Below are 17,386 nucleotides of genomic sequence, written 5' to 3'. Positions count from 1 at the left end.
GAGAATGGAGCACCATTCCTTGGCTAATATTTAATGAAAGCGCCATTAGAATAAATTCTTCTCACTGTCAAGGCTGAATTGCTCTCGGACGACTGAACTATTTAGTAGGTGCGTGAAGGGGGCAAACTAATAGAACCGCCAATCAAACCATGTCTCCAAAACTTTTGGCGAACAGCATAATTAGTCTAGCCAGCCGAAACGCTCTTAGAGCCCTTAATGCCCTCCGGGTGTTACCTGTTTATCCCGTTCTTCAGGACGAAATATCAAAAAATTCAGTCAAGCAAAAATCACATAAGACCACAGGTCTAATATAATTGCTACAAACTTTGTTTGAGCAATTGAAATCACTCAGAAATGAAGCGTGAAAAACTCACTTCAGTTTAAAGACAAGTTCAAAGTAATTGTCTCAAACCTCGTTCGAACGAGACAGCGAACCCATACAATTCAAATTCTTTGAATTGTAAAAACCAATAATAGCCTCGGAGCTATTAATAAAAAAGTGTTAGACGTCAAAAAAAATAGAATTGTTCAATTCAAACTACCTGTGTAGCAAAGTGACAATGAAGCAACAGTATTGCACAAACGCAAGACGATTTCAGCACATGACTAACAAAAAAGTGTTCAACTTTTTGATGAAAGGCTTGAAAGATTGTCAGGGGCAAAAAATTGATTTCAACTTATTTTACTAAAACTGACCTAATATCTTTTTCACATTACCTGTGCTATAACCAACAGGTAATGATTAAGTTGAAATTGCCAAAATATATCGAATAAAATCCTGGCCAAAAACTGATGCAAAAAATAAAATTAACAAAAACTGTTAAAGCAACAAAGTATAAATGCCTAAATATACACTTAAATTGTCACGAAGGTTTGATAGTAATTAGAAAAGTCGATTTTTAGACTAGCGATTTTTTTCGTAAGAAAAAGTATTAAAAAACAAGAGCCCAGAGCTGTAATATTTTCGCGAGATAAAAATGCTGCTTACGTCACGAAAATTTAACGGTTGTAAAATATAGCGACAGAGAAGAGATAGACAGCTATATAAATCTAGAACAGCTTATTTTTGCTCTCATCTATCGATTTGACAAAGAAGGGTCTTCCATCAATATTTCTTTACGAAGGCTTGCACCATATATTAATTTGATTATTTACAATTTATATATTCATTCAACATCTTTGTGCCCACAAAGTCAAAAAAAGTTTAAATATCACAGGACATTTTGACACTTCAACCAATCCATAAAACAAAGGATTACGCAATAAAACCAATGGAGTCAAATTGATTAATTTTACTTGGTTAATTGAAATCACGGGCATAATTTAAAACCCGGCTTTGGACAACACAGATTCTCTGTCCTCTTTCACAAAAACACTTCCCGGCTTTTGGATGCAATACGCCGCCGCGGCTTGACCAAGTTGAACACATTTCGATAGTTCACAACCCTGGGCCAGACCAGCCAAAAATCCACCAACGAACGAGTCGCCAGCACTGTTTGTGTCAACGATTTGGTCCTTTGGCAACTTCGATACTGCCACGTCTAGAACAATCTCTCCCTTTGAGGCTACGATGACTGGATCCAAGCCCTGAGTGAATACGACAAATCTGCTTCGCTTTTCGTTTGCCTTGGGCAGGGTGCTAGCCCATTTGGCGATTTCTCGTGTGTCCGCTCCTTTGGGACCCCCGTTTGCCTCGGAGAATTTCGCTGCTTCTGTCTCATTGCCAAAAAGGTAGTCTGTATAAGGGAGCAGTTTAGACATAGGCTCCTAAAGCAAAAGATACCACTGTCGTAAATGCGATTCAAGATTTTATGCGAACAACTTTAGATTAGATTAGATTTAAACTTTAAGTTGAAGGCGTGAAATTTTGAGCTAAAACACTTATTCAATGCTGTAGTTGATTTCTTCTGCCGATCAATCAATACAAAAAGAAAGCGGTTTAAAAAATAATCTTTTTTCAGATTTAACATATACCTATTAAACAAACATCTTTCTGCTACACTATAGCAGAACCATTTCACAGAGATGCAGAAGTGATAGTCATTATAAAATCTTAATTATTAAAATTTTGAAGCTTATATTATTAAAATTTTTAATTATTAAAATTTAAACTTCAATTAAAATTTAAAGTCATTATTAAAAATTTTTGCATCTTGAAGGCAGGTACACAATTTTGCAGTTTTCATATATTAATTAGCAACGCTGTTTTTACTGCGTTTCATTATTCTTAGATTTCAACCTGAAAAAACTGACAAATGAACTCGGCCGACAGATTGAGACAGTAAATTTTGTCATTGGCACACGCATACTCGGCTAAAGTCAACATCCCGTCAGGAGTGACAGTCAATGGGAAGCCAGCACTGTAGAACATCTTCGCTTTAGTCACCAAACTCCAAATCTCGTCACTTTTCAGATGGACGTCTTTATTGTACAGGTCAGCTGCTGCTAAGTTGGCCACCAAGGATCTATCATGGCCTAAAATGTAGTTTAATTATCAAACAATGACTTCAGACGAGGAGGATTGGTAATGTGCGTCCGCGGCCCCATTTATCAACATTTTTGGCTTAATTGTGTTTCAAATGAAGCAGAGAGGAAACTTTCAAAATAACAGAAGAGTTCAAGCTTTATAATTTAAAACTTGATAGATTCTCAAACAGGGACAGACGCGTCTACCAGTGGGTTTGTTTTCTTCTTTCAATAGATTTAACAAAATTTTAACTGATCAACAATTTTAGTATAAAAAGATGAGATCAACTCTAATACGATTGCTCGAGAAGATAAAAATTTTTTATCAAAAGAACACCTAATTTTCCCAAACAACAAAAAATGAGATTCTGCGATCAAACTGTATTCTAATTTCAAACTAAATTTCAAACACAAATGTCTTTCCAGTAATTTGACATCTATTTAATTCCCATAAGATTTGCATTTCTCAATTTGGGTTTAATAAGTGAGTGCTCGAGTCAATTGATTATAGTGAGTGAACAGACAAAACAGTCCCAAATAGCAAAATATTCCCCGACAAAATAGTCCCAAGAAAGCACACAAAACAGTCCTAGACAAAATAGCCCGAACTAAATATAGAGTTAAGCAAATTCACACCAATTAACAAAAACCCCTTAAGTTATATTATTGTTGTATTATTATTACCCCATATTATTGTATTTCATTGAACAAATATTAAGCTGATTACAACATAGTTTTTGCTAAATTATGTATTTTGAAACAAATTTTTGGTTCAAACTAAATTCATATCAATGCATTCAGAAGCTTAACTCCTAGATTTTGTTTGTTAATTGTTTCGAGAACATATTTACAAATGTTTCGATATTCATTCGGGACTATTTTGTCTGGGACCATTTTGTCTGGGACTGTTTTGTCGGGAATATTTTTTAATTTGCGACTGTTTTGTCTGGGACTGTTTTGCCCGGACACGATTTTAGTGACGTAAGCAAAGGTGCTAAAAACTTTCCCACAATTGACCAATACCGCTTACAGCATACAGTAACAAATGGCCTCACGCACACGAGATTAAAGGAACAATGTGACAACACAACCAAAAGAACAAATATGGGCAAAATACCAAAGACAAAACTTATAAGAAATTATATACTATTATAGTAAAAAAATCCTTAGTTAAAACCACTAAAAATTAACTCGTAGTTTATTAGAGACGGGACCTGTCATCAATGATACTGCGTTACAAATCAACATTGTGAGAACCTGAGAAGAGGAAAGGTTCAAGAACCCACTGATTTACTTTTCTAAAACAAATAATTTCCCATTCAAAAAATTTTCGCCCGTCAAAATATCAACAAAAATTCGATACGTTCAGTTATAACTCCCAAAGAAGCCAACTACACGTCAACAAGAGGAAAAAGCAGAAAATACAAAATCAAAAACCATCAGCTGATATAACATAACGGAACGAATTATATAGGTTGTTTTACTTTCATAAGCAGCTAATGTCATCTCTCATTATGAGACCACAAAAAACACAAACTCCAAAATAAATATACCAAACATACACTAACATTCAAAAATGTTTACGAGCCAACAAACAACAAGCCATTAATTGAAAACCGTATGTAGGTTCAAAAAAACTGTTCACACAATACACCAAAAACAGAAACACACAAAGGACCGAGAAGTTATTTCATTGAGTGAGGTAAGCTCAAAGACTTATCGCACGCCTGACCTAAAAATCTGTGCAGAATGCTGTAAGAAATGTAACGCAGAATTGTAGAAGTCATCGAAAAAGTCGTAATTGACTTTTTGGTGCGTGATCGAATGGTCGTAACGAAAATGAGGAAAACGACCAATTAGAAAAAAACTACGATGAGACATACCAATAATAGCCTTACTACCGCTGCGCTGCTATTAAAACATACTTTGTCAAAAAATATCTTATAAAGCAAACCCGATAACTCCTCGCAAAAGCGAAAAAGATTAAATTAAAGGCACTCCAGTTAAAACAATCGATCCGCCAAGGTGACTGAATATAAAAACGAATCTGTTCTGTTTCGATCCCCAGCTGATTGGGCATATAACTTTCACCCCGACACGCACGTGCTATATGACAACACAATTTACTAGTGGGGGTCAAAAAACACTGGGCCGAGGGGTGAAATAGAAAAAACAGACTAACGTCGGAGGCATTGGCGGGGCAACTTAATTCAGAGGGGAAGGGTTTCGAACCAGCACCCTCCCGGATACGAGTCGGCTGCCAATCGCCCTTATCGGCTGCCAATCGGCTGCCAATCGCCGATCGCTCACAATCGCCCTTATTTTATCAACAGACTTAATTTCAGAATCAGATTACGCAAAAATTAAGAAGTCAAGCGTGAAAAAGCCACTCGAGGCAAAAGATTATTCCCGCGCGGAAAATTTCAACAAAAGTTTTGCATGATAAACACACAAACACGTTTGCAACAATGGCTACAAACCTCGTTCGAGATAAATTAAAAAAACTATCAGACAGGTTGGTAGTACGAAAAAGTTGCCTTATAAAGACCAACAGGACAAATAAAATCGTAACATACTTCTTTTGAGAGCCACTAAACAATGTTTTCAGACTTCCAAAGAAATGAAGACGCTTTCAAATTGAACTGACCCGTGATACATACTGCACATGTTCCAGTGGGGTGTGAGTCCACTTCGTAAAACTGGACATTAACTCCGTCTGCCACACAGAGGTCCCTGAGAGTAGAGGCATACGCGTCCTTACCCACACATCCCACGAAGGAACAGGCCAGTGGCTGATTTTCACCTACAACGAAGGCAAATATCTGCAAATAAATAGCTGAGTTTTAATTAGTTTCAGTAATTATTACTTATCAAATTCTCTGATCAAGTTCTCTTATTAAGTGCTTCTTCTCTTCTTTTTATTTTCGATATTTCAGTTGCAGCTTACAATTTTCTGAGAAACAACACGCTCTAAATGTATGGAGTTTTTTTACAAACAGAAGCTCACGTAAACTTAAATAATTTAGAATGTAAAAGTTTATTCTAAACTTTCGTAAGAATGTTTTCGAACTCGAAGTTGATGAAATCAAAATAAGTTATCAGTTACCAATCAGCCACTGGCAGTATCTGATTGAGTTGAGTGTGGCACCACCTGGAATGAACATATGATCGGGGCAGTTGTCAATCATCTCCTGGTACATGGGCTGGTGCTCTGGACCCGCTAGGATGGCATTGTTTGACTTGAGACCATACTTGTCCAGGAACTCAGGGGTGACCTCGGCTGATATGTCCAAAAGAGGGTTCCCAAGGGCAAACACACAACCTTCACTCAGACCAGACATCACAATCTGAAAGTCGCTCACCGTCAAAATTCCCTGATTTGGTTGAATTACGTGACAAAATTGAAGTAATTCATTAAAAAAACGAAACCTTGTGCAATACATGCGCAATAATAGCTACGTTTTCAATCGCAAAAAAACGTCAACTGTTTTGCTCTTGAAAAGTCGGTATTGTCGCGTTCAATAGAAAAACCCACCATTTCGGAAACATTAATCAGGTATCTGATAAGCTCTTACGTCACCAAAACTAACTATTTTATTATAGCTACAATAGTTTTCATTCCATTTCCGGGATGGATATTCATGTTCTGTTTAAATAAAATTTGATCTAGTAACTTACCCGAAGTGCATTAATTAGCAAAATTTTGAAAAACAAAATTAAAGAGCCATGTACACATACGTTGTAGCATCAGAACCACTCAAGCATAAAACTCGAAGTACGACGAAAAAACTGTACTGTTTTAATTTCGGACAAAATATTTGACATTCAAGTTCAAGAAGAAAAACAACTTAAAAACTGCAAATGCCTGTTCAGAATTAAACAAAATGATACTTGGGTAATAAACTTGAATTGCCATCAAGATATTCAAGATAAAATGTTTTAAACGAATTTTCTTGAACACGATACGCTCTCGAACCGGTGTTTCTAATGCCGTAAATTTAATAAGATGAAAATCATTAATTTGCAACAAGATTAAATCAAAGAAAGTAAATCGTTTAAAATTTGTGACGAAATTCAACTTTGATGATGTGATAGATCTTGAACGCTTGAAGATGAAATTGATATTACGTAACTGATAAGGTCATCGTATACAGTAACGACGTTTAATACAAATGACCAACGAATAAGATAAGCCGTCAAAGTGATGTGTCCATTGATCAAATTAGTGTCATGGGTGCCGCCATGTTAGAAATATTGCTATGCTAACTATTATGATCATTATTTCTGCAAATATTATACAGCAGCTGCATTGAACAACTGAAGACGGTTTATCTGATCATTTGATCAGTAAAGAGGAAAAGATAAACAACTGCATGTAACATAAACCGACTAACGTCGGAAAAATTGCTCTCGAATGACAGGCGGCGTAATTTAAATTCAGGGGCTGCAGCCAAGATACATTTATGGGTGCAAAAATATCATCCAAAGGTAGGATTCGCACCCCAACCTCCTGAGTCCGATTCCGTCACCTCGACGGAGTCTTTAACCACTGGGCTATCAGGGCCTTGTCATCTACTCTCTAACAATCGGTTTTGTTTGAACAACAAACTTTATTTCGGAGTGAGAGCAATTGAAACCACTCAAAAATCAAGAAAAATTGGGTGAAAAAGTAATTGCGAAGTAAAAGATTATTCTAGTAGAAAAGCGCAAACGATCAAGCGAAAAGTTTGCATAAAAAAACACACACATGTTTAGAATAATTGCTTCTCATTCGAGAGCAATTAATAACAAAAATATCATTTACCTATCTCCTTCGATTAAATTACGCGAAAGGTTCTGAGAACGAGGAAATGAGGTCATTTTTATTTGAGATGTAACAAAAATATTCACACAAGCGAACAAAACTCACTCAACTGATAATAGATAAGTACGGCAAGCTTAATCGAAAGTATAAGAATGAGTGAACAAATAGCAGATTTGAAGTGAGTGGGAGAGTTTATATGGTTCGAATAAAAAATCCAGATGACGCTACGGAAAAAGCCACAAGAATTCCTGAAACAACTCGGAACGTAGGCACTTCTCCGAATAAAGCTACCATATCAGAAAAACACAATTGGTGTAATATAGCCCACATCAAACAAAACGGTGAAACGCAATCTATCACTTATTCTAATGGACAAGAAACGCAACACTAACAGAGTTTCAGCAAATAAACGAGCATAACGGGAAACTGATAAAACCTATTTTACATAAACGCCTAAAGACGGACTAATTGCTCTCAAGGGACAGGCAAGGGGTTGATGTTAGTTGTCGATAGTCTAACAAAAGAGGCTAGCCCCAGAGCTGGAGGAAAAAACGCCTCAATTGTTTGTCCCTCCTCAAAAGTTTCTCAGCAACTTCGCTGAACCGTAAACTTAAAACAAAGTAAATCATTAAGAGGGCTGCTGCACGTAATAACCATTACCAAAACAACCAATTCATTCCGACGAGAGGTCAAATTACTCCAGCGAGGAAAAGAACATTCTAGAAGAGAATGGTCAAGGTAAAATTTTTCATAAGAAACGATACACACGTTTACATTAACTGCTGCCAACAGTTTGATTGCTGCCAACATCACTCGGCAGCAATCAAACTCATTCTATCTGCCAAAGAAACTGAGTTGTAAAAACAGAGGAGGCCAATAATAGCTCAACATCCCAGCTATCATTAAAACACTTCAGGTAGAAGAAAACCGCTCATACGACAGCAGAAAAAACACTCAATTCAATTTTTTTAGAAATGGGGAATATAAATGCCAGGCTGAGTTTTCTTCATTGAAATTTAAAACTTTCATGCATTTTGGAAGCACACGAACAGCACCAACTTAAGTCTCTTGAAAAAATGATTTTATTTTCAAAATGTTGGAAAATGTAATGTTGGGCCACCCAACCCCGCTAAATTAAACCAATTTTGCATCTTTATTGTCGATTTTAGCCATATTCTTTTCGGAATATTTTTTGTTTGTCCTTGATGTTATTCTTACATCAAATTGTAACATTTTCTTGTTAAGTAAACGCCAGAAGACATTGATTGCTTGAAATTGAGCACCAATGAAAGATAATCAAATAAAATGGGCTTTAAATCAAGGCAAGGATGTTCCTAACGCTTTGGTTGGATAAAGAATCACGATTTCTCTTTTTATAATCAAAACAACCTAGAAACAATTTTTTAATTTACTTTCCCCTGAAACTCTGCGAGCTGCTGAATTACAAAAATACTTCAAAAAACAGGATATTGAAAAGCTTGCTTTGGGTTAAGCGGGAAATTTGCGGCCTTTAAATGTCAGAATTATCTGTGACCTAATTATAACATCTTTTTAAAGGTTTTAGAAGTCCACAAAAATATTCAAATCTACTTAAAGTTTCAGAAATGTGCGCGCGGAAACAGTAGCTCAACTCTAACATCTAGAGTTTACATAAGGCGACAAGGTTCCCAGAATATTTCGTGATAACAAAAGATAAAATTATTTGGGAAAAAGCCAAGTTTTCGTTCCAATTATATTTTCCAAAAAAACTTAACTTTTTCCTGCCCGACACTATTTTTTGCGGCTTAAGAGATCATCGCTAAGGCATCAACTTTAATTCAAAAAAAGTTTTTTCAAAAAGACTATTCGTTTTTAAGTTGAAGCCGAAAAAAATTAATTTTCCACAATTTTGTGGTTTCCGAGCTCATTGTTCTCATTAGTCAAGATTTTCTTATATTCTTATATACTTCAAGTCTTTGATTTTTACATTTTCGACGATAAATGTTTTACATTTTTGATGCAAAAAATCTTACTTTTTTAATTAAATAGATATCTTTTACGAAGACATAGGAAGGTGGCACTAAATTGATAGTTTGCATAGTTTTTATATCTCGGGGGGGGGGGGGGGGGAGTATGGCTCAAACCATTCCATTTTAACCCATTTTATAAAGATCGCCAGCTAACATCGGGCGAACTGCCCACATACGACTGGCGAGCAGTTGGCTTTCCCCGTATCTAGCTGTGACAAAGCGAGGATAGCTTAAAGGACAGCTTAACAGAGAGACGAAAAAAGGATGCATTAGCACTTTTTTTGAGGGGGGATTGGAGCGGATGGTGAATGCCCTCAAACAGTCCGTTTTTGAGGACAAAAAATCAAAATCTTTGCCGTTTGTGCCCCCCAGCTTTAGTAGGTGCATATTATTAGCACCCCCAGACACACGTGCCATATTTTAACAATGATTTACTATGTAATGGCACGTGCTCTGAAACGGGTGGGGGTGCATAACGTACTGGGGGGGGGGGGGGGGCACAAACGGAAAAGATCCAAAAAAAATCGAATGCGTCAAAAAACATCCAATTAAGCATAACATTGTACAAAAAAGACCGCATTACTCATATAATTGCTATAAATTTCATTCGAAAGCAAACATTTTGTTCATCTATTTTTATAAATTTTTTGGTTTCTTTTCTTTTTTTGAAAAAAAATGTTGGACTTCTCACGCACTCACACAGCAATAGCCACTGTTTGTCCTGGAAGAACTCAACTTAAATGAGAATAAAATCATTTGCCGCGTAGTGAAATCGGGAACATCTGTAACTTAAGAGCAGAGGGAACGGAAAAGTGACGTAAAAGATAGAAACTAACTTTTATTACACCAGTAGTTTCCAGCGAATCAATTTTGTATTACTAGTGGCAGCATTGTCTTGTAGTAACATGTTGCCAAAAAAAGACTTCCCGGATCTAAAAGTACACAATTTGAGTTCACATTGACAGACATGACAAAAGTTAAAAACTGCAATAAATCATATATTTACACACAGAGCTTATACGAGCAGTTTTCAATCATTTATCTTAAAATACATCATGCGTTAGTTTTTCAAAAATCAGTAAATACCGGCATGCCAAATAAAAACTTCTGCTAAGTAATTTATTTTCTAGAGCGAGCTCCTCAACAAAGATTTGAGACGCTTGAATTTTCGAGTGAAATTTTCAAGTTTTCGCGCGTAACTTTCAAAAAAGTTGCATGTTTTACATGTTGTGACCAATTATGAACTTGTCGGCAAACTAGCTTATTATCCGCGGTCTGAACAACCAATCGTTGAACTGGCCACCTCGTTGGTGCATGCTATGACAACTTTACTAATTTTCTAATTATTTTTAAGTAAATAAACTTGATTCACAGGCATCTGTTAATTTCTTCGCTAGTCAAAATTATAGACTAAATCGATCAAAGCTTACAATCCGCATAGAGAACATCTAAAAAACAAGTCATTAAAATGGAGCACGAAGATCCAGCAGATTTATCGTTAAAAGAACTTAAAAATCCGAGAGACAAAATGGAGTTCTTAGAGCGGAACATCATCGGAGGAACCGCAATGACTTATGGGCCTTTTGGACCTCGTCAAATGACATACGCTGACTTTACGGCTTCTGGCCGCGCACTGCGTTGCATTGAAAACTACATACAACACCGGGTTCTACCGTGGTACGGGAACACGCATACCGAGTCATCGTATTGCGGGTTACAGACCACCATTCTGCGCGAGGAAGCGAGAGATGTTATAAGACAGGCCGCTAATGCTCCTAAGGAGGATTATGCTGTAATCTTTGCAGGAAGCGGATGCACTGCAGCGTTGCATAAAATCATCAGTGTTCTAGAAATCGACGAAAACAATCCTTGCATTGTATTTATTGGACCGTTTGAGCACCACAGCAACGTTTTGCCATGGCGAGAAAACAAACACGTCGAGCTCATAAGAATTGATCACAATGCGTTTGGACAATTCGATATTTATCAATTGCGGGAATACCTTGACAAATACAAATCAGACCCCCGACGCAAAATTGGGTCTTTCTCTAAGGCGAGCAATATTACAGGAATCCTGGTTGATTGCCATGCTGTTGGAACTCTGATGCACGAGTATGGTGGCATTGTAATGTGGGACTATGCAACGGGTGCACCACATTTAAAGATTGATGTTGTGGGTGAAGGATTGGGGTACAAAGATGCGGTCTTTATTGCTACTCACAAACTAATCGGTGGACCTCAAACACCAGGAGTGTTGATTGCCAGACGCGACCTGTTCGCTAATGCTGTTCCCGATAAATGTGGAGGAGGATCGGTCCTTTATGTCTCAAGAACGCGACAACGGTACCTTGATGACATCGAAGCCAGGGAAGAGAGCGGAACTCCCCCCGTTGTTCAATCAATTCGAGCTGGACTGGTCTACAAAGTCAAAGAAACTGTCGGATCTAAAATCATTGAAGATCGCGAGACTTTTTTGGCCGCAAAAGCAATTCAACGATTGAAAACAATACCAGGTCTCAGAGTATTGGGGAGTCTTCACATTGAAAGGGTTCCCATATTTGCTTTCCTTGTTCTTCACGAGGATTCGGGTCTGTACCTTCATCACAGTTATATAAACCAGCTCTTCAACGACTTGTTCGGTTTGCAAGTTCGAAGTGGTTGCGCATGCGCAGGCCCATATGCGATTGACCTTCTCGGTATGGATGAAGACATGGAAAACAGATTTTTGAAAGCTTTTGACAGTGACATTTCGAAAGTAGGTTCTCTAAAACCAGGCTTCTGCAGATTCAACCTTGCGTTTTACGCTTCAGATCAAGAAAGTGACTTTATTTTAGATGTCCTTGAATTTGTTTGCAGATACGGAATTTATCTGCTTCCATTTTACAACTTAGATGTTGCAACTGGGGTTTGGAGTCACAAATCGTCCAATGAAAAGACGCACAAATTTCGCCATTTGGATGAATTCAGATGCACTGATGTCATCACAGAAGACTTGACCCACACAAACCTAAGTTCAAAGCAGTTCAGCCGTCTGAAGTTGAAAACATACAACAGATATCTACGAGACGCTGAACTCATTGTCAAAAGAATAATGGATGGCCAGGAAAAATTCCCGGATAGAAAAGATACAAAAGCCAATGACGGCTTTGACGAGCCCCTGACCTGGTTTATGACACCAAAAGAATCTTTGCAATGGGTACAAAACCCAACGATGGCAAAAATGCAAAGTAATGGACTTCTTCCCGTTTTTGAAGTCGCTGAATTTCCACCTCCTCCATTAGCCAGAGGTCGCAGAATGAGCATCAAACACCGAGATGTAAAAGAGCCAAGAGTATCATTGACTGTTCCTCCCGTCAATTTTGAGACGATCGATGAAGAAGAGGAAGATGAGGAATCAAATATCGAACAAAACTCCGAGCATCAAGAACGCAAATCACAAGCTTCGTCTATAATATCAAAAGAGAGCAAGACTTTGAGCACCCATTCCGCAACGGTTCAATCCAGCTTTCAGGAAAAATTTGCAAAGAGAAGTTCACTGAACAGAAGGCCGGATCAAGCCAATCAAAGAATCACAATTGATCCTACTGATGGCAATATGACAATAAACATAAATATATCAACATTAACAACAGAAAGCTTGGAACAGATCATTCAAAAGCGTTCTGGGAAGAAAATCAAACCAGGGAAACAGTTTTCTCGACATCTAGTGATTGACCCCAAAATGCACTCAAGCGGTTCTAAAACCTATAGAGACCATATTGACTAAGAAAGCTTCATTGCCTTACTAAATTATTCGCACAGACGCATTAAAAACTGCAGTTGTAATCTGGCACTGTCAATTTATGTTCTATTGGTATTAACAAAAAAATATTTTTGTATGAAATTCACTGTTGATAGTTTAGGAACGCAATTAAAAGACAAGTTCGTTCTCCATTTAGTTTCAATTTACATGAATTTCTTCTCCAATTATCTTTGCAGTATACCCATAATCCGTACAAACCAATAAACATTTAGAGGTCAATCTGTTCATAAGCTCGTCATTGTCATTAGTTTTAGTGTAACAAACTTCTGGTTTTAATTCAGCATTCGGATTTTCCTTTCTTTTTGAGTTAGTTTTCTGCTAGCAGATAAGAACTTTTCACAAACAGCCATCAGATTGCCGAATTAGCTGCCAACTATCTCTACGTGCCGTACGATAGAGAAAACGTAAAATAATAACATCCTTCTTAAACACTGGGTGAATATTGCCTCTGGGTGAGTCCGGGGTCATCACAGCCCTAAGTATTTTTCATTTTACAAACTTGAGAACGAACAGCAAAAACAAACATACCCGGCAGATTGCCGGAAAACAGCCGCCATTTATTTCCATAACACCGATTGGGATTGCAATAACAGAAAAAATGAAAAAAAAACTCATTGATGTAAGAAAAAAATTTTTCAGTGCGAACTATTTCGATTTCATTTTGTTGTTCTGTTACTTAACGAGAGGATACAGGGGCTACTATCAATACCAATAAGAATTAGAGACGGTTACTAATACTCACAAGAACAAAGTTCAAGTAGCGGGCATCTAAAATTTGCTGTATGTGTCCATCTGGTTCCTACTTTAATTTTGTTTTTCGATACTAATTCTGCTTCTTTAGATTGCTTTGCTGAGCTAACACTGTTTTAAAGCGCTTTGAGTAGAATGAGCGAAGAATAAAACTAGCCTAGAGAAGACGAAACGATTTCGAGCACAATGGCCAAAAAGCGGCAAAATGAGGTAAAGCGAAAAAAACTTGTTAAACGAAGCCTGCTCAGAAGATGAGGGCGGTTATTAAACATAACTGGTTGCTTAGGGAGGCTAGCATTAAGGCCTACCAGGTGTAGAAGGGTGGATTGAGGGGCTGGGGGATTGATGGGGGAGACTGAGGGGGCGGGGTCGAACTCTGAAGATTAAGAACCCGCCATCAAATCATGAATTTTGGAGAACAGTTTTGGAAAATCGCATATTAGTAGACTATTAAGACTCTAAGAGCTGATCACCCAATCAAAGCCCTCCGGGATTTACCTGTTTATATTGTTCTTGAGGAAAAGAAGTTCAAAGCGTCGGACAAAAAAGTGTTCGAGCCAAAAGTCGCATACAAAAAACATTGCCCGTAGAATACAGGATCCGCCAAAAAGGGTCGCGCAATATAAACTCTGAACTAATTTGTCAAATTAAAATGAATTCTGATATTTAAAACAAACGTTTTCGAACTTTATATACTCTAAATTCTTTCACTTAAAATTGAAAGATGACCTAAAGTCAACGACGTTAATAGAAATTAAGTAATTGGCGGCGTGGATAGTTCGACTAAGAAAACAGTTGTCAGTTTTGAACTTTTTGTTCAACGGTTGTTCAAAAAAGGTTTTGACAGATCCTCGGGAACTGAGTGTCGTTCTATTGACATGTAGCTTGATGTCACTCTCGATAGTTCCATGCCAAGTTTTCCATAGTAGAATAAGGTCAGCTCGCGAAAATGATAGTCAACATACTTATTTTGAACAAATTTGAACATCAATGACTTTAGATTAGAATAGAACGAGGAAGGGTGCTCAAACACATCAAATGACGCAAATTTCTCATTGCAACAGCTGCAGAAACAACTGGACATTAGCTAAGTAGTAGTAATGAAAGACTTACATTCCAACAAGAGGAATACATATTAAAAGAAAGACATGACAGTACAAATTAACAAAGCAAAGTAACAAATTAAGATCTGCACTCCACACATCGACATTTAAGAAAATAAGTTCATGGCCGATAGTAGTTAAAAGAAAGTTTGAAAGAAACCGATTTGTCAAATTAAAATTACTTCCGATAATTAAAACCAACGTTTTCGAACTTTACGTTCATCGTCAGTTTAAAACTGTTTCACAAATTGTTTAAGGATAAAATGAATATGTACTTACATTTGTCTGCGACCACAATTTAAACAATTCTAGTAGCTATCCCAATTTATTTGTTATCAAAAATTTTCCATTTATACAATATTTATCCTATTTACAAACTCATATTTACAGCTGTTATCAATTTCTTTAAAAAACGCTCCTATTCAGGATTTTTCGATTTTTACCGAACTCCAAAAAAATTGCAAATTGATTACACAACAATTTGCAATTTACCTTAGAAAAAGTTAACATGGAAGGGGATTTGGATTTTCTTGACAGTAAAATAAATGCGAGCAGCAAAAGCAATATCACCTGTCATTGGTATCATAAACCAACTGACACTGGAAAAATTTTCGCAGCTGTGCACCGCTTGAGCATAAGAAAAATGTGATTCAACTGACGGTTCACAGTGTTTTTAATGCAATCTCTAATTGGTTGGCCTTCGATCAGGCTCTTGAAAAGAACAAAACTTTCTGGACCAAAAATCAGTATCTGGAGGAATGGTCTTCAAAAACAGTGAACCGGACTTTAAAAAATATAAGTGGCGGTAAAAACCAATTGAGAATGTAGTAAACCTTAGAACTTAAGGTTTTTTATGAGCATGTCATACATGGTCTTGAAAATCAAAGGTTAAGCGACCAATTGCTTGTGACCAAACGACTGCTTGAATACGCTGGGAATCAGCGGGAGTCCTGCAGGAGGCAGGTGGAAATATTGAAGAAAGAGTTGGCGGAGGTTACAAATGCAGCCGAAACAAAGACAAGTGAATGTATAGCTCTGGTGGATGAGCGGGAGTGTTTGACTCGGGAGTTGGAGAATGCCGAGAAAGATATCAGAAAACTGAGGACTAGGGTAGGAACAGAACAGACCTCAAAGAACTATTCTACAGGCAAAAAAACTTATGGAAGTTGAGGAGCTCCGTAATATTTATGACAAGTACGGGATTGTAAAAGCAGAGGAATATATGAACTCGAAATTGGACCTTTGAAACTCTGGCTAGTGAGTCAGTGGAACACTCACATTTGCTAAGAGGGAGGCAGTGTAGTAAACCATAGAACTTAATGTATGACATGCTCATAAAATACATAGTGAACGCACAATTCGAAATTTTCAAAATAAATGGGGGAACATAAAGAGATGGTTAATAAGAGTAAACCAAACCGGGTTTTAATAATATAAAGAAAGCGTCAAAAAGTATGATGAGAATCATCACGGAATTTCATCTTGACGGGAGACGTCAAGGGATGTTTGTTATTGACGGGATTCGTCAGGCAGGTAAACCTGTTATCTGTTAGTTCAACTAACAGGGACCCGTGCGGTAGAAAATAACTATACGAAAATCCCAAAGAGATTAAAGAAAATGGGTAGAATAACCTAAGATTTATCAAACCATTGATAGGACCGAAACCGAAGACCATGTTCAAAACTAAACCTCATAAAATTGAGCTGGCTTTCTCTCAAAAGCTTTACAACTTCTCATCTTTTGAAACTTATTGTATTGCCAATCAATAATTCTAACTCTATATTGAACCGTTTGAATATTTACATCTTCGCAATTAACTTAAAGTCGTAGAATTAGCGGATTTTTATCAGTAACCCCGAGGTTTAAAGTGCTTAAGAAAAACCCCAATCCAACCCGTAACCGTACACAGTGCACGGTTGTTACAAGAACAACACCCAAAGAGCATCAAGAAAGCAAGTCTAGATCTCATGATATGCCAACAATTTTTCTACAACACAGAGTCAATCTTTTTCAAAACTTTGCCAACAAATTGAAAGAAATATAGGAATTGCAAGTGGTTTTTAAAACGCGGAAATTAAGATCATGCCTCCTCACCCTGAAATCATCTTTCCTTAGAGACCTGAAATCCCACGTGGTATATGAGATAAAATGTAATGGATGTGGTTCTATCTATGTTGGGCAAACAAGCCGACTTGTTAACACAAGGATAACAGAACATCAGAAGAAGGATTCAGAAGAGTCAACATCTGGTTGAATGTTGTGGCGCCACGAATGACCTTGAGTGGAAAATTCTCGACGCCTGTCGGACAGTAGAAAAGCTAATGACTATCGAAGCCATATACATCAGCAAGTTGAAGCCCGCATTAAACACACGCCATGATTATAGGGGCGGGAACTCACGCTAAATTATTATTTCAAATCATAATTTTGACTAGATAAGGATACATAGGG

The 17,386-nt window shown here is 37.2% G+C and overlaps 2 protein-coding genes across 2 annotated transcripts; one reads left to right on the top strand and one right to left on the bottom strand.

Moving 5' to 3' along the window:
- Positions 1-1,098: 1,098 nt before the first annotated feature.
- On the bottom strand, positions 1,099-6,472 carry LOC142349353 (uncharacterized). The gene is made up of 5 exons (XM_075400836.1): positions 6,463-6,472; positions 5,573-5,815; positions 5,114-5,269; positions 2,240-2,475; positions 1,099-1,767 (listed from the first exon to the last, which is right to left on the bottom strand). The coding sequence occupies exons 2-5, from the start codon at positions 5,805-5,807 to the stop codon at positions 1,324-1,326; spliced, it is 1,071 nt and encodes a 356-aa protein (XP_075256951.1). The 5' UTR covers positions 5,808-5,815; positions 6,463-6,472; the 3' UTR covers positions 1,099-1,323.
- Positions 6,473-10,009: 3,537 nt separating this feature from the next.
- On the top strand, positions 10,010-13,375 carry LOC142349352 (uncharacterized). The gene has a single exon (XM_075400835.1). The coding sequence runs from the start codon at positions 10,748-10,750 to the stop codon at positions 13,043-13,045; it is 2,298 nt and encodes a 765-aa protein (XP_075256950.1). The 5' UTR covers positions 10,010-10,747; the 3' UTR covers positions 13,046-13,375.
- The last annotated feature ends 4,011 nt before the right edge of the window (positions 13,376-17,386 follow it).

The sequence above is a fragment of the Convolutriloba macropyga genome, chromosome 11 (genome assembly GCF_964194025.1).
Source record: "Convolutriloba macropyga chromosome 11, txConMacr16.3, whole genome shotgun sequence".
Lineage (NCBI taxonomy): Eukaryota > Metazoa > Xenacoelomorpha > Acoela > Convolutidae > Convolutriloba > Convolutriloba macropyga.
Note: the sequence above shows the minus strand (reverse complement) of the source record. Positions and strands in the feature narration are given on the sequence as shown.